General features: G+C 38.4%; 1 protein-coding gene across 1 annotated transcript in view; it reads right to left on the reverse strand.

The window, feature by feature from the left end:
• The window catches only part of GRID2 (glutamate ionotropic receptor delta type subunit 2), a 1,139,199-nt gene that overhangs the window by 307,246 nt on the left and 806,514 nt on the right, over window positions 1-25,439 (reverse strand). Inside the window, exon 10 of the mRNA XM_088464469.1 lies at window positions 15,343-15,540. Coding sequence (XP_088320595.1) covers window positions 15,343-15,540 — 198 coding nt within the window. The remainder of the gene's footprint in view (window positions 1-15,342; window positions 15,541-25,439) is intronic.

A 25,439-nucleotide genomic window follows, 5' to 3' on the forward strand; every position in this document is an offset into this window, starting at 1 on the left:
GAATTACTGCATTTTTGACTGTTGGTGTAGTGACTTGCATTTGCGAATAATTTACCGCATTTTTGACTGTTGGTGTAGTGACTTGCATTTGCGAATAATTTACCGCATTTTTGACGGCTTATTCATCATATAATCCAGTTTTGCTTTTCCCTTTTCCATTTTTTGGGTCCATTTGAACCCTATTTGACGTACGGTGTGCAATGTAGTTTTCATCGATGGCCAAATGTGTTTTTCCGCTATTTTCTGTGTTGGCTTGCAACAATTTTTAAACAAAAAAAACACCCTCTAAATTTTTGAAGTCTCATTGTTGCCTTTTTTACAGTTTATACGTATCATGACAATACCCCGGCATGTAAGCAGCTATGGATGGTATCAGAAAGCTAAGTTGTTTTTTCTTACTTTTGGGGTGGGTCAAAAGCCTTACATTGTAAACTTTGAATTTCAGGTAGATCTGGGGCGAATTGTTCTGGCCCTGCTCCCGGAAGACGACCAACCTCAAACTCGTCCCAGGCGTAGGCATCGTAGGCATGCAAGGCCCCAGATATTTCGAACACGTGTCACCCTTTTTGGAATGCCCGATGATGAGGTTTTAAGACGCTACCGTCTACCTCCCAAAATCATCATAGACACTCTCTCATTAATAGAAAGTGATCTTGAGCGGCAAATTGACAGTCCAACAGCAATACCACCACTGACGCAATTTATGGCGGTGTTACATTTCTGTGCCTCAGGATCGTTTCAAACAACGGTGGGAATAGTGGCGGGCATCTCCCAATCCTCCTTTTCCCGGATCCTGAGGGCAGTGATGGAGGCACTTTTCAAGCACCTCCATCATTTTATTAAAATGCCTTTGGATATGGGTGCCCTTAGTGTGGCCAAGGCCAATTTTTACCAAATAGCTGGCTTCCCACACATCATAGGGGTTGTGGATGGTACTCACATACCACTTCAGCCTCCAGCACGGCTGGAGGCAATATTTAGAAACAGGAAACACTATCACTCCCTGAATGTAATGGTGGTATGTGATGCCTCCCTCCAGATCCTGTCCCTGAATGCTAAATTACCAGGAAGTGCACATGACTCCTTCGTCATCCGGCAATCAGGGATATGGTAGAAATTAACCAACCTACAAGCTGGTGATGCGTGGCTTCTGGGTAAGTGGAGACCTTTAGTACATAACAATGTTAAGCTTGATACACAGTGTTCCTGATGTGGTCTATTTTTGTTCACAGGAGACAGTGGATACCCTTGCATGTCCTGGCTGCTCACTCCTTATTTGGCTCCCACACCAGGGCCACAAAGTGCGTATAATTCCGCACTTACAGCCACCAGGCAAGTGGTGGAGCGCTGTATCGGCCTTTTAAAAGGCCGATTCAGATGCCTCCACCGCTCTGGTGGCGAGCTCATGTATGTGCCGGATATGGTGTCTAAAATTGTGGTCCTGTGTGGGATATTTCACAACATTGCCATAAGGAGTGGTGTCCCAATGCAGCCAGAGGATGCCTTACCTGAGGATGGCCCCCCCGAGGTTGGTCGAAGGTCAGTATGTGGGGGGGCCATACGCGATGATGTGGTGGCCAGATTTTTTAGGTAAGTTTGTTCAAAACTCCAGTGTTTATACCTAATGTGTTTGTTTTTTTTGGCAAACATCTAATTTTTTTTTAATTTTCTCACCATCTTCTGTTTGTTCACATAATCTTTGGCACTCCAACGCTCACTACTTCCTGCTACCCTTACCAAACCTGGATCTGGTCCTTTTGGGCATATATTCTGGAACCCATATCGCAACGCCATGTTTGTGGAATCATGTTGGCATGGTCCTTCGTCAACCAGTTCTTGATTTTGTGTTTTTATTTATTTTTTTCTTGGTATGTGTTGTATTTGAATTTATCACTGTGTATTTTTTTTGGGAGTGACCACTTTGTTTTCTCTGTTATGTGGTGAATAAATGTTTGAAGAGTGAAATGGTCTTCCTTTTTTGGGACGTTAACAGCAAGTGTAACCAGGTTAACACAAGTTACATTTGACTAAGGGGTAAACCAGTACTGACGCCAGTTGAGCAAAACTGAAATATGTTTTCAGCTTTCCAATCCACACCAAAAGGAAGCCTGGCCCAACCTTGGGATTTGTAAGATTGGCCTAAGCAGCTTGCGCACCAAGTAGGAACCTGGAAAATGTAGAAATCTGAAATTGACACTACACCCAAAAAGGGAAATTACATTGTTACTGTTATGTGTTTCTGGTGTCTGTTTGACATACAAAGACAAAACACAATCTAACTTTTAAATAAGGGAAATCCTTGCAGGAACTTATGTCAGGCTAAACTATCTTGCTTTTGGTTTTTAAAAATGAGCCACAACGTATATTTGTCTTTAAAAATTTATTTGGCAAATACAACAAAAAAAAAAAAACTAATGCCGAAGGAGGCCAGACAGCCGGTCGAGGGCCACCAGAAGGCCGATTACATGGTGGCGCATCTGCCCCACAACATCCGCCACCTCTTGCCGACGCCTCTGTTCCTCTGTGGGTGAGAAAAGTGTGTGGGTTAATACAACAATAGGGACTCCACAGAAAAACATTAAAAAAAAAACAAATCACTCCTAAACCCAAAAACATAAATAAAAAGGGTGGGCTGGCAAAAATACAAGGCCTAGGTACAAATTCCCACAGGTATGATATGTGTATGCTTAAATCACCAGGAAGAGGTAAAGGCAAACCTTCACAATCAACAAAAGTCAAGCCACAAAAACACGAAGAAAGGCACGACACATGATTACATACAAACAGTTTGTGGTTTAAAAAAAAATAATAAAAAACATACCGGGAAACAAATCGGGAGCTCCGGCAAAACCTCCATGATCCTCCTCGGAGGATCCGTCATTCCCCAAAGAATGGGGCGGAGTTATGCTGGACTCCGGGGAGGGGGTAATTGGAAGAGGGGTGGGTGGAGGAGAGGGGGAAGTGGGACGGAGGGGAAGGAGGCCCGACATTTCCGGGAGAGGGTCTGGGAAGGATGGGGAGGAGTGGGGAATAGGCGAAAGATTTGGGGTGGAGTGTTGGCTGGGGGTTGGGGAGAGTGGGCGGGAACGCCGACGTTGACGGCGGAGTCTTGGCTGTCCCCCTAAAATATGTCAAATACATTGCGTTTAGTTTATGGACAAATCCGGGCAAACAAACAAAAAAAAAAAAAGAAAAAAGAAATAAAACCAAAAAAAATAGCAGTAGAATTAAAAATTCATAAAAAGAGGGAAAACATGCAGACGCAGATATGAGTACAAATAATAAATAGAACAGACAGGAAAACATGCAGACGCAGATATGAGTACAAATAATAAATAGAACAGACAGGAAAACATGCAGACGCAGATATGAGTACAAATAATAAATAGAACAGACAGGAAAACATGCAGACGCAGATATGAGTACAAATAATAAATAGAACAGACAGGAAAACATGCACACGCAGATATGAGTACAAATAATAAATAGAACAGACAGGAAAACATGCACACGCAGATATGAGTACAAATAATAAATAGAACAGACAGGAAAACATGCACACGCAGATATGAGTACAAATAATAAATAGAACAGACAGGAAAACATGCACACGCAGATATGAGTACAAATAATAAATAGAACAGACAGGAAAACATGCACACGCAGATATGAGTACAAATAATAAATAGAACAGACAGGAAAACATGCACACGCAGATATGAGTACAAATAATAAATAGAACAGACAGGAAAACATGCAGACGCAGATATGAGTACAAATAATAAATAGAACAGACAGGAAAACATGCACACGCAGATATGAGTACAAATAATAAATAGAACAGACAGGAAAACATGCACACGCAGATATGAGTACAAATAATAAATAGAACAGACAGGAAAACATGCACACGCAGATATGAGTACAAATAATAAATAGAACAGACAGGAAAACATGCACACGCAGTTTGCCCCACAAACACAAACATTAAAACCACAATACATAACACTTACTTGCCAGGATCTGCATGCGAAAGCATGCCAGCAAGCGGGGCGTTCGCCGTTGCAGGTCGGACCACCTGCGCTCCAGCTGCCCGATGTTGCGGCGTGATCCGAAGGACCGCAGGCGGGACCGTACCTCCGCATACGCGGAGCGCTTCTGCCGGTTGGTCATGGGTTCTGGCTGGCTGGTGATCCGGCGATCCATGACCTCCGTAAGCACCAGCAGCTCACGCCTGGTGAATGCGGAGGCTCTCATGATGGCAATGGTGTTTTTCTTAAAAATCATTTTTGATAAAGTGTGTAAAAATTTTCTGATTGGCTAATGTATTTTGGAAATTAACAGGAGCAATTTTATTGGTTAGTGTATGAGTCATGTGTTCGACAGGGCCAGAAATCTCTGGAGAGTTAGGATAGGCTTGATGCAGTGACATGCGTAAGCAAATTTAAATAAAGAAATGAACCCAGGGAAATATGCGGGGATACACAGCAATAGTACAATTGTTTAATTGTGGTTCACATGTTTTTTAAACAATAAAAGCGAATGTTTCATCCGTACGTATTCTGCGGGTAAACACAAACACAGACAAGAGTAAAGTTTCTTGCATTGTGTTGAAAAAAAACAAACAATTAAGCTAATTGATACATTGATTGGCATGATACGATTGATGGAGGTAGGCAGAATAAAGGAGCAGGTAATCGACATCTGACAAGGCCACTTCCTGTTTATACTTGTGCGTGCGTTCCTTTCAAGCCATTTCGGGGATGTACGCTCGCTATTTCGTACGCTCGTTAGTTAGAGGAGGGGTCGTCAGAGTTTAGGGAGGAATTTTAGATGCGAACGAAAATACGAGCGAGCCATTGAATTTAAATATTTTTGTACGTACGCCTAACGTACGTGCGCCCGCTTGCGTGCGGCTCTGAATGAGGGCCAATATTTCTTTATTGTATTTGGGTACAATAAAAATTTATTTAGGACAATGATAGAATAAACTTTAAAGTGGCATTTGTGCTGTTTCTAATTGCACATTTTAATCAAAACAAGCAGATTACAATTATGGGATAAACTCAAAATTACAGAATGTGGGCATGTCCTAGGTATATGATGGATAATTAGTCCTATTTCTGCAATTAGAAATGCATTGCATGTCATTCTCTTGGGGGTTAGTAAATAACTTCTATTGACACACTAATTGTGTAAGCAAAATCAAAATGTCAGAATCAACAACAGCTATATATATATATATATATATATATATATATATATATAATGTTCAGTGCATTTTGTAATCTGCAACTTTTATCAAGAATCACATACAATACATTTCTGAAGAAAGGACAGCTGTAGATCTATTTGGCAGCTCCTCCTGTTATGAGATATATGAACAGCTAAAATTAGGCCATTCAGGTGTCAAATTAAACTGAATTATTGCAGACTGCATCTTCACATACAGCAGACGTGGGTAAAAATAATTCAGCCATCTATATAAGCCATTTTTTCTAACATACTCAAACAATAAAAGAATTCAAATATAGACCAGTATCACACAGTTAAGCAAAACGATATATAGTTTGTAGGTAAGGTGAATTTTTTTTTATTTACTTATTATATTATTTATAAGAAAAAATAAAGCAATAAAGTGTATTTGGTGTGAATATCATGCAAAATAGCAAATACAAATGCCCTGTGTAGTAAATGTAAAAAAAGCAAAGAAACAATAAACCCTTTGTTATCTTAAAAATCTAAAAAAAAAAATAGCAACACTAACCTTCCTACGTACTCTCTATTGCTCATTGTACAGGATGAGACAGTCAGGGTCGGCAAATCTTGGGTCCTGGTACACTGATGTCTAAATACACTGACCTCACACTGTGTCACTCAGGGCCGGTGCTACCATTAGGCAACCTTAGGCAGCCGCCTAAGGGTGCCAGCCACTGGAGGACGCTGCTGAGTCCACAAAATAAAATGTATGGCATAATTAATGGCAGAGTGGCATATAATGAATTTGTGGCACAGCTGTGTGGCATATTATGAATTTGTGGCAGTGTTATGAGGTATATTATGATTTTGGCGCTCTGCTGTGTGTAATACTCTATATAGCATATAATGAATTTGGGACACTGCTGTGTGGCATATTATAAACTGAGGAGACTGATGCGTGGCATATTATGAATTGGAGGGAGCAGGGGCGGTTATTGAAATGTTACCTAGGGTGTCCGGAAACCTTGCACCGCCCCTGGTGTCACTGATGATTATTCAGGCTAACACTAGTTTGTAAGTTTGTACTTCTTATTATAAACAGTCTGCCAGAGTTGTGACTGTTTGAATATAACAGCTGGAGACAATGGACCATGTCTATGCAAGTAAGTGGTTAATCTGCAGTGTGGGCCTGATTCAGAGCCGCTCGTAAGCGGCCGCTCATTCCCTCCGAGCGATGTTCACACATCTGCGCATGCGTATGGATCGTAATGCGCATTCGCCAACCAGTCAGTGCGGTCGGAAATCGAGCGCTCGCAAAATAGTGAGTGCCTGCTAATTTGAGTGACAGGATGAGGCGTTTGTGGGTGGTAACAGGGGAAGGTGCTTGAAAACGGGGAGTGGAGATCTGAACGCAGGCGTGCCAAACGGTCAAAATGGGCATTTTAAGGGTGTGCATAAAGCAGCATCATTGACCACGTCACTTGGTTGTCTCTTAGCCTGAACTGTTCGCATGATTGCGGTATGAAAATCCAACCGCAAGCACTGCGAGCAGTTCAGACGCCTTTCGATGTACTCAATTAATCTAATAAATAGCGGAGATGACATAGGATGCAAGCGGCCAGGGGGCGTCTTTACAAAATAGCGGGTGCATGTTTCGTTCGCTCGCTCACACATAGAGGCGTCAACAGACCGCAAAGAGCGAGTGCTCAATTTAAATAGCCGGCCCCTTTTTCTGAACGAGCGAGCACAAATAGCGCCCGGCTCTGAATCAGGCCCTGTGACACACCAGCAATACATGTTGGTGCTCATGCAACCATCCTTCGTACCAGCATTGTAATTTACTGGCAATAGCTGTCCATGGAGTAATGAAGGTACTACCTCTGCAGCAGGCATCAGTAGTGGCAGCTGTTGTGCATAGTTCCTGCTGCTCTGCTGCCTTAGGAGTGGGGAGGATGTCTGCAGTTCTGCTATGTAGCGCACGGTGTTACTGCTAAGTAAGGGAGGCAGGGACATAGAAGGGCCAGTGCAGTGCTGAATGTAATACCATTGCATCATTGACTATGGTGCATGTTCCGATTTTAACTGGTAGGGAGGTACCCTTGATTTTTTTGTTCTACAGTGCATCCGGAAAGTATTCACAGCGCTTCACTTTTTCCACATTTTGTTATGTTACAGCCTTATTCCAAAATGGAATAAAATCATTTTTGTCCTCAAAATTCTACACACAATACCCCATAATGACAACGTGTAAAAAGTTTTTTGACGATTTTTGCAAACTTAATTAAAAAGAAAAAACTAAGAAAACACATGTACATAAGTATTCACAGCCTTTGCTCAATACTTTGTTGATGCACCTTTGGCAGCAATTACAGCCTCAAGTCTTTTTGAATATGATGCCAAAAGCTTGGCACACCTATCTTTGGGCAGTTTCACCCATTACTCTTTGCAGCACCTCTCAAACTCCATCAGGTTGGATGGGAAGCATTGGTGCACAGCCATTTTCAGATCTCTCCAGAGATGTTCAATTGGATTCAAGTTTGGGCTCTGGCTGGGTCACTCAACAACTTTCACTCCTTTGATATCTTGGCTGTGTGCTTAGGGTCGTTGTCCTGCTGAAAGATGAACCGTCGCCCCAGTCTGAGGTCAAGAGCGCTCTGGAGCAAGTTTTCATCCAGGATGTTTCTGTACATTGCTGCATTCATCTTTCCCTCTATCCTGACTAGTGTCCCGGTTCCTGCCACTGAAAAACATCCCCACAGCATGATGCTGCCAACACCATGCTTCACTGTAAGAATGGTATTGGCCTGGTGATGAGCGGTACCTGGCATTAATGCCAAAGAGTTCTATCTCTGTCTCATCAGACCAGAGAGTTTTGTTTCTCATGGTCTGAGAGTCCTTCAGGTGCATTTTGGCAAACTCCAGGCGGGCTACCATGTGCTTTTTTACTAAGGCGTGGCTTCCATCTGGCCACTCTACCATACAGGCCTGATTGGTGGATTGCTGCAGAGATGGTTGTCCTTCTGGAAGGTTCTCCTCTCTCCACAGAGGAATGCTGTAGCTCTGACAGAGTGACCATTAGGTTTTTGGTCACCTCCCTGACTAAGGTCCTTCTCCCTTGATCACTCAGTTTAGATGGCCAGCCAGCTCTAGGGAGAGTCCTGGTGGTTCCGAACTTCTTCCATTTACAGATGATGGAGGCCACTGTGCTCATTGGGACCTTCAAAGCAGCAGATATTTTTCTGTACCCTTCCCCAGATTTTGTGCCTCAAGACAATCATGTCTCGGAGGTCTACAGACAATTCTTTGGACTTCATGCTTGGTTTTTGCTCTGATATGTACTGTCAAATGTGGGACCTTATATAGACAGGTGTATGCCTTTCAAAATCATGTCCAATTAACTGATTTTACTACAGGTGGACTCCAATTAAGCTGTAGGAACATCTCAAGGGTGATCAGTGATAACAGGATGTACCTGAGCTCAATTTTGAGCTTCATGGCAAAGGCTATGAATACTTATGTACATTTCTTAGTTTTGTTTTTTATAAAATGTGCAAAAATCTCAAGAAAACTTTTTACACATTACATAGTATTGTCTGTAGAAATTTGAGGACAAAAATACATTTATTCCATTTTTGAATATGGCTGTAACATAACAAAATGTGGAAAAAGTGAAGCACTGTGAAGACTTTCCAGATGCACTGTATGTATTGCACCATTCATACAGAGACAGTGTGGTCCTTAATTAAAATTTAGGCGGACGCCAAAGTCTTTTGTTTTTGGGCTCATCCAGACTTGGCAATGTTGGGGGTACATGTGCCCTTTGTATCCTCCTGTTGCCAGGCCTGGAGATAATACTATATATTGGAACATGGAAACTCTATTTTATAAAGGCAACATGGCATAGATATGCCTCTTATTGCACATAAACATGCTTAATTACACAGAGATACTCCTTCAGAACAAGGACAACCTCGTTGATGACTACCTATTGCAAATGCTCCCCTCCACACACACCTACACCTACAATACCATCATTGCATAGATTTCTACCATTTTTATACAGAAATCCTGTTGATTACATGGAATCATTCTGTCCTCAATCTTCAAACATGCTATTCCTAGTGTATCCATTATGCATTATGGAGATTCTGGTCCATCGCAACAGAGATTTTCATAGTGCTATGTTTCTGTGATCAAAACTCATAGCATTGAATGGTCCCAGAAACTCCACCCAGTAATGTGGAGGCTCCAGGTTGGGGCACTGCACTGCTGATAGTCTATTCTGCAAGTATGTCTGACACTTTTGCAGCACAGAAACTAAACGGGAGGAACAGATAAGAAGAGAACCAGAAGCAAAATTTGCCTCTAATTCCCAAAATATATAGCAAATGCAACATAAAATGGTGATCAACTGCATCAAAGATGCAGAAAGTTTAAGGAGGATAAACCTTAGTAATACCTTTAAAAATACAAAGCAAAAAATATTGTTTTATTGGAATGGGTAGTGTGTAAGCACAAAAACCCCACCTGTTTATAGCAAATGACAAAAGTATTTCTAAGCCCCCTACTAATAGATTTTCAGTAACATGGTTGCAGTAGATACAGATATTCATATATCTCACATGAACAGGATCAATTCGAAATTCATATGGCCAGGCTTGGATATTATTGATTTATGCAGTTTCAAGGACAGTGTTAATTCAGAAAATGTGTTTTTTTATGACCTTCCTATTTTCTGTTCCCATTTGTCAACACTATTCACTCCACAGTGTCTTTGAATGCTGAATTTTTTTAATCACATCCACCTTTTGCTTATAAATGAAACTGTGACCTTGGGCCTGGCACTCTATTTCTCGTTGCCTCAGTTAATAAATATTAGATGCTACTTGAAGAAAGGATTTATTTTACCTATTTCCTCTTACATGTAATATTGCACTATCCAGAACATCTCAGGAATTAAACTTGTCGAAGACAAAATTATGGAAGATATGAATTGCACATAGTAATAACATATTTTCTGAAACTATAAGGCCTCTAAAATCAATAGCTAAAAGTATATTGATAATTTCCCTGAGTTAGCTGTAATTGTTTGAAATCATTTTGTCCTTTTTTTCTCTCTAAATCTTCTAATTATTATCTACTATACACATTCAAAATGTAGTCAATTAAATATTTTTATCAGGACTAAATTTTGGATGTACACTTATTCCACAGAAGCTAGACCATCTTATTATCACAAATGATATATCATATTAATATATAAGCAAGAGATTTAATCCTATACTTGCATATGTTTTTTTGTATCAATATTCGATATTAAGAAGAATGCTAAAATGGGGATATAGTGTATTCACAGTCTAATGCTGTAATAACATTCTTTTTTATATACTGTAGACATATCTTTTAGCTAAATGTTTTTTTACATAGTACCTTGTGCAGAGTGCTTGTCTTAAAAAGACTCCCTTGATACTCCTTCCAGGAAAGAGCATGAAATATCACTGCACACTTTGTGCAAATGCTGTATACTGTATCTGTTCTTTTAAGGACATAGATTGTGAAAAATGTACAATGTCCTTTAGTTTAATTATGACAGGTCCTTTTTAAAGAATTTTGATTCCGTATGTAAAATTTACAGTGTTAATGGGTGAGTAGTAAGTTATTCCACTGACTTAAGTGTCAATTCTTTTCTGTACCTCTTAAGCTGGGTACACACTATAATATTATGTACCCAGCCTGTTTTAAATGCAAAGGGTGGTTACACCAAATATTGATTTGCTTGAGATCTCTCTTTTATTCATTCACTTTGCATTTTGTTAATTTATAAAAAGAAACTATTAACACTTCTATTTTTGAAAGCATTCATACTTTCCAGCATTATTTCCACATCTGCCTAAAACCTTTGCATAGTATTGTGTGTGTGTGTGTATATATATATATATATATATATATATATATATATAATATAGTATAGGAGTTCACTCACCAGTCTTCCACATACTGAGCAGAAAATCGCCATCAAACATCACCTGATGTGCATGTCAGACTATGTAGTTTATATACTAATATGCCCGTGCTCATTGGTCTATATGGCAAAACCATTCGCCCCTTCTGTGAGCGTATTGCCAATCACCAGCCATCTGTACGGCTAGCCCTGAATACTGCAGACTCTGATTAACCTGTGCCACGTCATTTTGTACGTAATAAATATCAACTAGCATCTCTACAGTGTATAGTTATCGATAGAGTACCCCCGTTACAGAAGGGTGGTGATAGAGCAAAAGTACTCCTACGTACAGTAGGGAGGCTACGTGGATACATAAACTGGACACAGTGTGGCCTAAAGGACTAAATGAGTCAATGCATCTAAATATTTTTCTGTAAGGGGTGCACTGATACCTTATGGATTAAGTACATATGAGATATGGACACATAATGCTCTATTTTTGTGTGGTGTAATTCGCAAAGATTCATGTTTAATTTTTTTAATTGTTTTCATTTTTTTATCTTTTCCATTTTTTTATTTCTTTTTGTTTTTATTTTTATTTAATTTTTCTTTTGTGATCCTGATCTGTGGTTAGGGATAATCGGTATCCTGTCGACCAGCTATGGTTATTGATAAGTATGCATATACAGTGCTTTATGTATGCTGATATGCTTTTAATATATATGTAGATATGTTTTGTGATATTGGAGTGGATCTGCTTATTGCTATATTCCCCCTCAATATGATATACTATGTGTATTTATGAAATAGGGAATCTGTCTATGTTGTAAATGATGATTATATGATGTTTATAGATTATGACTCGAGAAACATGATCATGTGTATCTGCTATTTGGTTGTAGCTACATATTGTTCCCGGACGCTTGTTGCTTGGCTATGCTGGGAGATACAGATGCATTTTGATGACAGTGCTCTTGCCGGGTCACATGGGCGCGACTGATTGGTATGCCTAGCCATGGTGAGAGGCTGGGCACGTGATGATACATGTGGTCATGTCTCGTAGATATACTTCCGATGGCGTGCATTTCACAAGCACACCACCGGTGAGTCTGTGATTTGTTTAATGGTGAGTAGATATATTAGAAAGCTTGGATTATGGATCCCAGAATACATGTATTGTTTGGCTATATTATGCTTAGACCATTGCAAATTTGGGATAATGATTTGATACATGTTGGTTTTTGTATACAACTGGTGGGGGGAAGGATGTGGCTATTTATGGGTACTATGTTCAAGGGTTATTGGGCCTTGGCAAAGGTCCAAATAGGACCAAAACATCGGAGATATGTTTTTCACTATGCTGAAATAAAGAATGTGATTTTTTTTCAAAACTTTAGATGAATGGTAACCACACCCCTATACTATATTATATTATTGGTATATGGATCTTTCATATACTGAATATTAATGTAGCAGCCCTACAAAGTGGTTATACTCCAGTGAGTGCGGACTTTATGTGAGTATATATATATATATATATATATATATATATATATATATAATTTTTTTTTTCAAGGCACAAATATCATTACTACACCACTGGACCTAGGGGTGGTTCTCTCTCTCTGGAGTGTCACACAAGTTCAGTACATCAATTCCACAGATGTGTATTAAATACCAGATGAAAATGATCAATTAAATATTTTTTTCAATGTGACATGGTCAAGTGCGTAGTATGTGCACAAGCTCTGCTTAGATCACCATGGCAAAAATTCAGAAAAGTTAAAAATTATGCAACCCACAAAAAAGAATCATAGTCTTCTTTTGGAGAAACATACAATCCTGCCAAATGAGATGGCAGTTACAAAAAAATCTACTTGAAAATTTTAATTGTAATTTGTACATCTAGCACCCATAATTTGGCCTGTGCTTCCATAGAAAAGGCAGGATCTGTGGCCACCCATGAATCCACATCTGTCATTAACAATGATTGCATAACAATTGATTCTGACAAAAAAAACCTAACCCTAGTGCAGTGGTTCCCAAACTGTGTGGTGCCCCGGGACACTTGTAGGGATACCTCAGGTTGGTGGTTCAGCACCAAATCAAATTCTTTATGGTCAAAGTAATGTAAATATGAGTTCAAACAGAAGCACAAACCTGTCCACCACTATATAACCAAACCTAAGGATGACAGGTAAGCACAGTTTATTTCACTGTACTACTTCACTACAATTTTTTCAGAATTTCTCAATAACAAACTTTTGGCTTAGGGGTGCCATGAAAACAATGCTGCTCCACTAGGGTGCCGTGATTCCAAAAAGTTTGGGAACCACTGCACTAGTGTATATGTGTACATGTACATGTGGCAGGGAATATAGATTGTAAGCTCAACTGGGGCAGAGACTGATGTGAATGGCCAAATATTCCCTGTAAAGTCCTGCAGAGAATATGTGTGCTGTATAAATAATTTAATAAATAAACAAATAAATTGCAGCATCATTTAAAAAAATTCTGCTGCTTCATGGAAAATATAATGTATACTCATATTTAAGATTATAGTATTCACTATGTTAAATCATGATCATAAGTTTTTGGCACAAGTATGGAACTTCTTAAGGTACTGAACAAGTGGTACTTTTCCATATATAATACAGAACAATGTATTATAAAAATGACCCATCACCCTCGGCAACCACAGTGCACAGTCCTCATTAGCTGCCAACACTGCTAGCTTCATTGCCTATGTGACCATGATGTTTAAGGGGCAATTCAAAATGATACTTTTGTCATGATGGGACTACTGCTATTCAATGGAAGCTTTTTTTTTTTCCTTAATGTATCTGAGTCTCTTCCAATATGATAACGTCAAATCATTATTACATGCATTATTATATAAATTATTATGAGTGATGCTGTGTCCCAAGCAATATAATAATAATAATAATAATAATAATAATAATAATAATAATAATAATAATAACAATAATAATAATAATAATAATTAAAATAATTACACTATTATTATTATTATTATTAAGTAAATTCAGGAAAAATTAAGCATGACACACATTCTGTAAAGGAAAGTTGTTATTGTGAAATTCCAAATGTTGCTCCTCTCCACTTGTAATAATATATAAAAAGAAATAAGTTTAGTGTACTAAAAAGCAAATCATTTTGCATCTTCACCAGTGATATCAAGCAGGGATAACCAAAGGAAGCCTTGGTTAATCACAGCATCCTGACAGTACTAAGCCACAGGCACACAGGCATTTGACAGCTGCTTTAACGCCTCTGTGACCACAGTACTAATTCAGCCAATATGCAGGATTATTGATACTTATATAAAATGGATCTTTATTACACATGAACTTTTATGGAGTATGTATTGAAAACACTGCATGTATGATTGTCTGTCAATATTGTTTCAACTTCTGGTTTCTTAAAAACCAATGTATACTAAAGAATTTGTATTGCATAATGATCAATGATCTTGAATATTGGCTGCAAAAGTGCTGTTTTCTTGGAAGGCTTAGCTCAATGGTCAATAACTGGAGAAGCTTTAGTAATATGAAATAGGAGTAATAATAATGAATTATATGTAGCATTAAAGTTATTTAAGGTGTCCAGTGTTTAGATTACAGTGTTTTAAATGTTGTTTTAATTACTTTATCATTGTTTTTGTGGTGTTGCTGGACCAAGGCTATGGCAGTGGTGTATAAGGAACCTAGGGGCACCGAGAGGATGCAAGATGGACCACTGGTTCAGGAAAGGATGTTATTGGGGATAGGAAATATCGGTATAGTCTAACATAAGTGTTTGGTTTGGATAAGTACTAGATGATGCCTCGTTCCTTTTTTATCTTTCTCTATTTGTTACCTCTTTAGCAGTTGCCTCAATATTTGCTCTCATCCTCTACCACATACTCCTGTCAGCTATCTTTATTTGTATCAGACTCCTTTTATTTCTCTCCAGCTAAAATCTGTCCCAGTGTTTCAAATGATTCAACGGTTTCACAAATAATCAATTTATAATTTGAATATATGACAGAACAAGCATAGTAACATCATATAATATGACATAATTTAATATTCCATTGAAAGTTCCAATAATTTTCCAGTCTAACATCCTTATGCATAAAAATATATTTGTAGGGCAGTACAGGGTTCTATGGTGTATTATTTTTAGTGCTAACTTACCTTAAATAGCAATTCACCTATTAATCCATTCCATGAACCATCCTCTTGAGGACTTCCATACTTATGATCTGGAGCAATATATATTTCATACTTAAATCCCAAATAATTTGATAAGGCATCGAGGACATCAATAGAAAATCCTTGGTATTTCTTTGGCTTTCCCAGTACATTTTCTAATACCATCACAAATGGTTCTTCCTATATAAAACAAATATAAAATAATAATAATTATTATTATTATTATTAGTAGTATAATCAGTGAGTATTTACAATATTATTGTTGAGTTTTGATGTTATTACTTCATGATTCATAAGGACTCCTTGGTGACTTTTAATAGCTATATATTTTACAGTCGATTGTGTGTAAGCCAATATTTTATTAGCCCATATATTATCACCATTTAAAGTAGATGAAAGCTATGTAAGAGTCCAGAAATTTTGTGATTGGCTTGTAATTAGAGTCTTGTTGCTAGGTAGAATGAGTTTTGCTAGGGGGTGGTTTTAGCCTATGAGATGTTAGTGGGTGTGTTTAGTAGTAAGGTGTGTATATATCTATCTATCTATATATCTATATCTATAGATATCTATATCTATATATATATATACATATATACAGTGTATGTATGTATAATATATATATATATATATATATGAGAATCACAATTAATACTCTAGTATTACAGTACATTGCCATCTCTACTAAGCAAAAGTGTATGTATATGGTCAGAAAGAGAGATACTTAAACTTTCCTGTGCCTATAAAGATACTGTCAACATTGTGGCGGTAGACATCCAGACACCATCCCTCACAGAACTGTTGCAGGCCATGCAGGGCCTGTGTTGGAATTTATGCATCTCAGGTAAGAACTACTGTATATGGTACATTAAAATCCTACTCCTAAGGGAATAGTGAGAATTCACTACATATGCTCCTTTATTACTTTATTGCTCTCATTAAATACCCTACCATAGAAATCATATTACAAATATTATGTAAGGTTTTTTCAATTCAAGTCTTCAAGTACTTCCAACAGGTCAAGTTTGGACCATTCTTTTATTCCTGTCTCAGTAATTATTCTCAAAATGTCTTACTGGAAGGGTCATCACAGCTGAAAAACCAGATGTATGTCGTATGTCAAGAGACAAGCTCCCTGCATTAATTAAAAGTAATAGCTATATATATCCCAATTGTAAAGTGCAACAGAATATGTTTGTGCTACATAAGTAACAAATAATAATAATAAAAATAATAATTATAAATATTTACTTTAAATTATTTTGTGACATACCTCAGGTACTGCAGATAGTTGAGTGTCATGGATTAAAGCCAATTGTTTGTAATAACATTTTGTGGTCACATTTTCTTTTGTACCTCATTTTCCCATATGATAGCCAAATCTTGTCAACTAATTTCCTAGGTCCCCATTAACTAATATGCATGGGGGATCTATTGTCTCTTGAAGCAAATGAGTGAGCAGAGCAATCCCCATGTCTTTGTGAGCCAGTATAGGGATTGGCCAGAAGAGAAGACTTTGGGGGGAATCCAATTGCAGGCGGGGTTTTCCCACAGTCACTGGGTTTTGCTATTCAGGTGCTATTCATTTCATGACTGAAAATGGGACACTTTGATTTCTATAGAAATCACTGCATCTTTTTTCTCGCACCTCCAGAGCAAGTCTGATTTTTCCTAAAATCGTTAAATTTAGGAAAAATCAGCGGAACTTGCTCTGAGACACGGTGGCACTTCCCCTGAGGACTAATTAAGCAATTGGAAGTTTCCAATTTGTGTAATTAGTCCTTAAGTACTCACCATCCAAAGTGCTGTCTTCTTCCTCCAGCGTCGGAGGCCAGGTCTTCTGCAGCAAGGGTGAGTGTGTGAGAGTGTTTTTATATTTGTATGAGTAAGTGTGCATGTGCATGTGTGTGTGGGAGTGTAGCCAGCGCTGGGTGAGCTTAATATCCCAATGGCCCTTGAACCTCCCTACAGCCCTGGGAGCCTTCCAGCAGCCTCCAGGACTCCCAGCAGCCCCCTATCCATTGTCAAGATGGAGGGGGGGCCACTGGAAGCCACAGAGACTACCGGAGACCCCCATAGACCCCCAGACAGGTAAGAATATTTTTTTTAATTCTATTTTTTAATGCGCTGATGGGTTGTCAGCTCTGAAACTACTTTTTTGTAATTGGATACCGTGGGTATCAAAAGCGCGCATACCCATAGTAATCCAAAATTGGGCACATGGGGTGAAAGGTTTTTTTACCTTGCTAACCTTCGCCCCCAATTGAATTTGCCCCTTTGATGATGTTGGCCAGCTTGACAAATTATTGCAATATTTTGGAATAAAATATTCTCTGAATATAAATGAAATACAGTTTGAAGTGTAACTATGTTAGTGCATAGCACATATGATATACATAGTAGTACACCAGTCCAGGGCCTTGGTACAAGTATCCACAACTAGTTTTGTTAACAGCACAAATATAAACAAAATAAACAAAACAAAATAGTAAATCTTGACCTGTACGACTCTAACTATGAAATTACAAAATGATTCCCTCTCTCAGAGTGGAAGGACCTAACGTCCCTCTCACAAAACAGAAGTCTTTAGCACAGCACTTACAATGCATAATCACAGTGTCTCTCAACAAGCCTTTATCTCCAGGCAGTGAGAGACTGACAACAGTGACTGACACAGCCTTTATCAGCCTCTCACAGGTGGTCTGGCAATCAAGGCTGCTAATCTGCTTCTGTCCACCAGACAGAAGCTAAAAACCTAAGGCCCATATATCTCCCCATGACAACCTTTCCAGTTTTTTGTCTATATATATATATATATATATGATCCAGAAATTACCTCCAGCACTCCAGTGCTGTAAAGCTGGAACCTTGCTCTGGTGCCTTCCTCAGGGGTCAGCGCCCCCGCAATGTAGAAGTATGCAGAAAGCAGGCAGTACTTGGAGACTTGCTTATTCAAACAAAAAGTCCCATGAGGGTGATTTATTGCCAACTTTTTGGGGATCAAGTCCCCTTCCTCAGGACATTCTTTGTTCTGAGGAAGGGGACTTGATCCCCAAAATATTGGCAATAAATCACCCTGTCATGGGGCTTTTTATTTGAATAAACAAGTCTCCAAGTGCCGCCTGCTTTCTGCATACATATATATATATATATATATATATACACACACAATGTAGACAAAAGTGATTGGACACCCCCGTGCAAGTGAAATGCATACCATGCATACCATTGCACACAAGTTCCAAATGGCCACTAATGTGGCATTTTTGACAAGAACACTTCATAGGGAGACCCATAGGGAAACAACAAATGTTTTTATCAGGACAACAATGCCACATGTGATGTTCCAGGGAGACGCTGGCCTGGTATACAGAAAATTCGATAACCCAGACAGACTGGCCAGCTCAAAGTCCAGATCTTAACCCCATTGAGACACATTATTTCACTAATTATGATCTATTCAACGGGCACAGTTTACTAAGCGGTTTGGTGGTGGTTTTGCTATCCGCAAATTTACTAAGGCCAAAATCACTGCAAAACCACCATCAAAACCAATTTTAGAATAGAACAAGGCTATCATTTAGAAACTGCCTTCAAACCGCCACCAAACCACCGGGGTTTAGAACCCGCCATTAAATCCCCACCAAATCGCTGGGGTTTAGAACCCGCCGCTTGGTAAATTTTGCCCGACATATCAAAACAAGGAAAAATTTAAAAAATGGGTTGCAATTAAAGTGAAAACATTTTTTATCCAATGTAATCATTACAAACAATAGATTATCTACATAATACTGAGAACTAAGCAGCTGGCTAAGCAGATTCTTATGTAATGTAACCCATGTTCACTAAAACAAAAGAAAAGTAACCTGTTTTAATTAGTACAGTTCTTTACTACAAGAAATGTTGTTTTTATTTGTAACTGACACACATGTGAATAGTAACAGTTTTCAAAACAGATTAGAATAAAATGACCGTGTGTGATAGACATCTGGAAAAAAACAAGGAAACCAGCCCTTGGAGAGAGAGTGCAGGGAATGTCACACATGAATATATAGTTTCCTCTTTGTATACCAATTATACACTTTGATTTTTGTTTGCCTAGAATCCTAGTAAATATAAATAGTTGCTTGTTTTGTTCAAAATGTTTATTTTTTATATACTACTTTTTGTTATATACTTTCCACAACATTTTAGGACATGATATTCATGAATGACTACTTAATAGATTCTTTATTCTCAGACACACAGGGACTGATGCAGAGTTGCATGTATCTTGCATCTTTTTACACTGTGCATGCACCAGACCTGACAGTATGCAAATGCAGGCAACGCAGAGTCACTCGAAACTCAGTCACATATCTGCTTACTGCTGAAGGGGCATTTCAGTGGTAATGGGGCATTCGTACATATGCAAGGTTTAGCGATAGGCTTGTCACAGGCATGGTAATGGAATTGCATAATATATATTATTTTGTGGACTTACGTAAATATGTCTGTTTTCAGATGGCTCTTAGCACCAGGGATAAAGCTGGAGCAAGTGTGCTAATGATGCTAATGATGATGGGTTTTAAACAAAGCATACAGAGAGGGGCCACATGGATGTGTACAACTCTGCATATGGCTAAATATCTACATTTAGATCCATGCACGCAATCTCTGTGTAATTATGGCTGTCTTGTGTTCAACTCTGCATCATCCCTATAGAGTAGCTAAGTGCAATATGACAATATTTACTCCAAACGGAATCATAAGAAATTGACAGTGTTAAAAAAAATTTCATTGCTTAATGATAATTCAATCTTGTTTCATTGATAATCTACTGTCCAGAACAACCCTACACAACAGATTTTTTTTCAGTTATTAGCACTGTCATTTTCAGGTCACCCTGATCAGAGTGATGTATAATACAAAATGAATAATGATGTATATGCTGGTCTAATGCTCTGGTTTGTATTTGTTAGGTGTCTCTTTTACTCACATTGGGGGAGATGTATCAAGCCTCGGAGAGTGATAATGGGGTAGACTTATCAAAGCTTGGAGAGTGATAAAGTATCAACCAATCAGCTCCTGTAATTTTTCAGGCTGTGTTTGAAAAGTGACAGTTAGGAGCTAATTAGGTGGTACTTTGTCTCTCTCCACGGTTTGGTACATTACCCCCAAAGTACCAACCAATTAGCTCCTGTCACTTTATAGTAGAGATGTGCGATGACCCCCGTGTTTTGGTTCTAATTCGTCATCGGTTTTGGTTTGCTAAAAAAATTTATGTATTTTCACCCCTTGCATTGCAACATGGTTTGTCCAGGTGCACAGTTACTTGCTCTGTCTTACTCTATTCCCAAATCTGGATCAGGCCTTATAAGCAAAAAGAAAAAAGTCCAACTAAACCTGACTTTGCCTGAATTGTCAGTCTTTTAGCCTCACTAATTTTGAACCTTTTTGTGGTTGCTACAGAATATTGTGCTACTTTTTGCTAGTTCACCCATTTAAAATGTGATCCTAGAATGTGAACTGTCCCAAAACTTGAAAATACTGCATCTTACTTTTCGGGAAAAAGGATATTTTAATTTTTCTAAGCTTTATCTCCACAATGCCAAATAATCTGTTTACAGTCATATAGAAATGACTACGGATAGGAAAAAAACAATTTTAAAACCATACTGAGATGAAATTACACAAAACATGAACAACAACCAGTAGTTCTTATTCTGAGAGGCACAACTATGAAAAAACACTTTTGGTGCATATACACTGTCAGATTTTTCTTCAGATCTGAATGATAACGATTTAAACAATTGTTCAATCGTTCATATCTGAAGGAAAATCTGACATATCAGTCAGATCAGTCAGCTGAACGATTTGAACGATCCGTGTTCCCGATGGTCAGATAACGATATCTGACATCTGATGCGTTTGCAGTCAGACTTGGATGATTCCATTCATTTTAATGCAATCTAAAATTGTTCAAATTGTTCAAATCTTTGGTAAAATCGTTCAAATCATTCAAATCGTTCATCTGACAGATCTGACAGATCTGACCATGTATATGCTCCATATGATGTAAGTGATTTAGCATCACAGTATAGTTTTAGATAGGTGAAGAGATTTGATGTGTGTGTATATGTCTGTATGTGTGTGTCTGTGTGTGTGTGGGGTGGGGGACGTTTTTAGGTGCTGAGTGGGGGTGTTAATAGGTGAATAGGTTGATGGGTGCTGTTTGGGAAGATCTTTATGGGAGCTTATATGGTGGATAAAAGTATTAATTGGTGCTGGGAGGGTGAAAATTCCACCAATAAAACTGAAACACGATTTGGTACCTTTTGTTATGAAACGCTGACTGGATGTGGTACTTATTGCTATAAAATGCCATTTTCCAAGCCCTGTACCAAAGGGATTTGAATGAAATTGGCAGTTTGGATCTGGAAGTAATATTCTACACCTAGCCAACAATGTGCGGCCACCTACAACTCATTTTAAATTTTTTTGGGATTTGGTACCTTTTGGAAACAAGCTCCACAAATGCATTTTGATTTTTATGCTCAGCACATTACATCAGATGTATTGGGCCAAATGTAATAGGATGAGAGTTTAGAAAATGTGAGAGTTTAGTAGTAAACTCTCACGTTGGTCGAGTTTTATCTTCAAAATGGGAAAATATCTGCATGAGATTTTAAATCGTGAGAGTTTTTTGAGATTGAGTCTGTTGCTTTGTTCTCAGACTCTATTACAAAACTCACATTTTCTAAACTCTCACCCTATTACATTTGACCCATTGTGTTTACAGTAGATATTGTTTTGTCTTAAATATTGTATGACTTTGTTGCATCACTGCTCTGACTCCTATTCTGAAGAGACAGCAAAACTTTTCTCCTTTATTTCTAATTTTCAAATACTTTCAACCAATAATTTTCAGTTCTGGAAACTAACCTCAAATACAGGGTAAAGGGATACATTTAAATCCTGATAATGACAGGGTAATTACTAATAAAATGTCAAATGACAATTACAAGCTTTCCAGGCACCTCTATGATTTCTTCCATTTTTTCATCATATACTTGTCACCAAAGGACAACGTTGCATGTCTCTTAAAAACTGTAATCCTCTACTAATATTATTAAATCTTTTAAAAAAAGAACATCTCTATACTGTGTGTTATTAGACTATCACACACTAAATGCTAATTCCAAAACCTGACATTCATTCTTTTTTCAGTCAGCTTTAACCCTTAACTATAGCATATATTTATTTTATTTATCAAAGGAAAATACCAGCTACATGGTATATAATACATTATACAATAAAAAAAATGTATTTCAGGAAGGCCAACTTAAATTTTCCTGCTCACTTTGTTTACATTAGAATGGAATTTGTGTGCATTTTACAGTCAAATGGCTGCCATGGATTCAAAAACAGTAAAAAGAATGCAATGATTTCTGCCTCAAATGTCATACATTGTTATTATTATATTGTATTTATTAAAAATTGGATGCACAAATTAATGTAAATGACAAGCAGTTTCCTATTCAAGGCTATACATTTTTATAAAGGAACATATTTATTTTTTATCATACGAACATTTAAACATTGTTGCCAATACAGTTTAAGGTATACAAGATATCATACAAGACATTATAATTAAACATTTACCTGAATACAGCCTAGTAAATGCCCTCTGATGCTAAAAAGAAATACTAGTAAGAAAATGAAGGACCAGATTAATAATGGGGCAAATGGAGCTACAACTCCAGGCCTGATGATGATGACAAATAGCCTAGTGACCACATAAATCATAAGTATTAAACTTGTATATCTATTTTTTTTCCACAAAATTCTGCAATTTTTCAACTTTTACGTATTTAGAGAGACAGTGGAGCTGATAGTGTATGGGGTATACACGTCCACATGGCACTGGTCACACCCACACAGCACTAGTCACAGTTCCTTCACTTCTCATTATAGGCCCTTTATCACTATCAGCTCCAGGCCCATGAGGCCCTTAATCTGGCTCTGAGAAAATGGACCAGAACATACTTGCTTCGCACTGCATTGCATCAATCTCAATGTTCTCAGCAGAGATTGCAGTATTTAATACTTAGATGCTTTTTAGAGCCATATATCAAATCTGTATATAAATTATATTCAGTAGTACACTAAGCTACAGGCCATCTTAGAGGCACATTAATCAATCAAATTACCTGCCCATCATCAAGTATTGTTTACAATGTAGATTATGTATATGTAGCCTTATCTTTGTTTGTTATTTATTATCATTTATTTGCATATCACCAACATGTTATGCAGCATTTTCCATAAAATCAACCAATCAATCAATCACATTAGTCCCAGCCACATTGGATTTTACAGTCCAAACTCCATCAAACACAAAACACATAATAATTTATGGGGGAAAAAAATTCTTAATCCAGGGTCATCATGTGGCAATGATATAACATTAGCAAAGTGTCCAAAATGCTAACAAATTACAAAATGGGTTTAATTTCTTTTGCTTCCTATTTTTTTGTTGTTCTAACATATTCAGTATAAAATCCAAAATTCAATAATACTTTAGAGATGATACATGTATAATATTCACATTAATTATCAATGCTCCACCTCCCAGTCTAGCTGCCTTTAAATGGTCACATGCAGTGTAGTTTATATTTTCCCATCATATATGTGTACTGTACCTGCACATGTGCTGTGCTACTGGTGACCACTCTATTTATATTCAAACTAGGGGTGTGCACCGGCCACTTTTCGTGTTTTGTGTTTTGGTTTTGGATCTGGATCTTTCTTCGTGTTTTGGATCTGGATTGGTTTTGCCAAAACCACCCTTCCGTGTTTTGGGTTCTGGGTTTTGTGTTTTGGATCTGTATTTTTTTTTAAAAAAGCATAAAAACAGCTAAAATCACAGAATTTGTAGGTTTTTCTGCTCCTATGCTATTATTAACCTCAATAACCTTAATTTCCACTCATTTCCAGTCTATTCTGAACACCTCACACCTCACAATAGTGTTTTTATGTCCAAAACGTTGCACCGAGGTAGCTGGATGACTATGCTAAGCGACACGAGTGGGCGGCACAAACACGTGACCCATCTAGGCGTGAAACTGCAGTGGCAGACAGGATGGCAGTTTGAAAAACTAGGCCCCAAACTGTACATAATGCAAAGAAAAAAAAGAGGTGCAAGATGGAATTGTCCTTGGGCCCTCCCACCCACCCTTATGTTGTATAAACAGGACATGCACACTTTAACAAACCAATCATTTCAGCGCCAGGGTCTGCCACACAACTGTGGCTGAAATGATTGGTTCGTTTGGGCCCCCACAAAACAAGCTGGCAATTAATGTGTCCCTGCACAAACTGGCTCTATGGAGGCAAGATGTCATCCTCATCCTCCTCATCCACCGATTCCTCACCCTCTTCAGTGTGTACATCCTCATCCTCACAAAGTATTAACTCGTCCCCACTTGAATCCACCACCACAGGTCCCTCTGTACCTTCTGGAGGCTGGTCTCCCTGGAAGAGCTGATAATTCATTTTGATGAACATCATCTTCTCCACATTCTGTGGAAGCAACCTCCTACGCCTTTCGCTGACAAGGTTCCCGGCTGCACTAAACACTCTTTCGGAGTACACACTGGAGGGGGGGCAACTCAGGTAAAATAGAGCCAGTTTGTACAGGGGCCTCCAAATTGCCTCTTTTTCCTGCCAGTACAGGTATGGACTGTCTGCCATGCCTACTTGGATGCTGTCACCGATGTAATCCTCCACCATTCTGTCAATGGTGACAGTATCATATGCAGTGACAGTAGACATGTCAGAAATTGTTGCCAGGTCCTTCAGTCCGGACCAGATGTCCAAACTTGGTCCTGCCTGCCCTGCATCACCGCCAGCGGGTTGCTTAGGATACCTACGTTTTTTCCTGGCAGCCCCAGTTGCAGGAGAAAATGAAGAAGGAGCCGTTGACGTGTCACGTTCCGCTTCAGCTGACAGTGTGTTCACCAGCAGGTCTTTGCACCTCTGCAGGCTTGTGTCGGCCGGAAAGAGAGACACCACATAGGCTTTAAACCTAGGATCGAGCA

This window comes from Taudactylus pleione, unplaced genomic scaffold (assembly GCF_031769625.1).
Source record: "Taudactylus pleione unplaced genomic scaffold, aTauple2 ptg000055l, whole genome shotgun sequence".
NCBI lineage: Eukaryota > Metazoa > Chordata > Amphibia > Anura > Myobatrachidae > Taudactylus > Taudactylus pleione.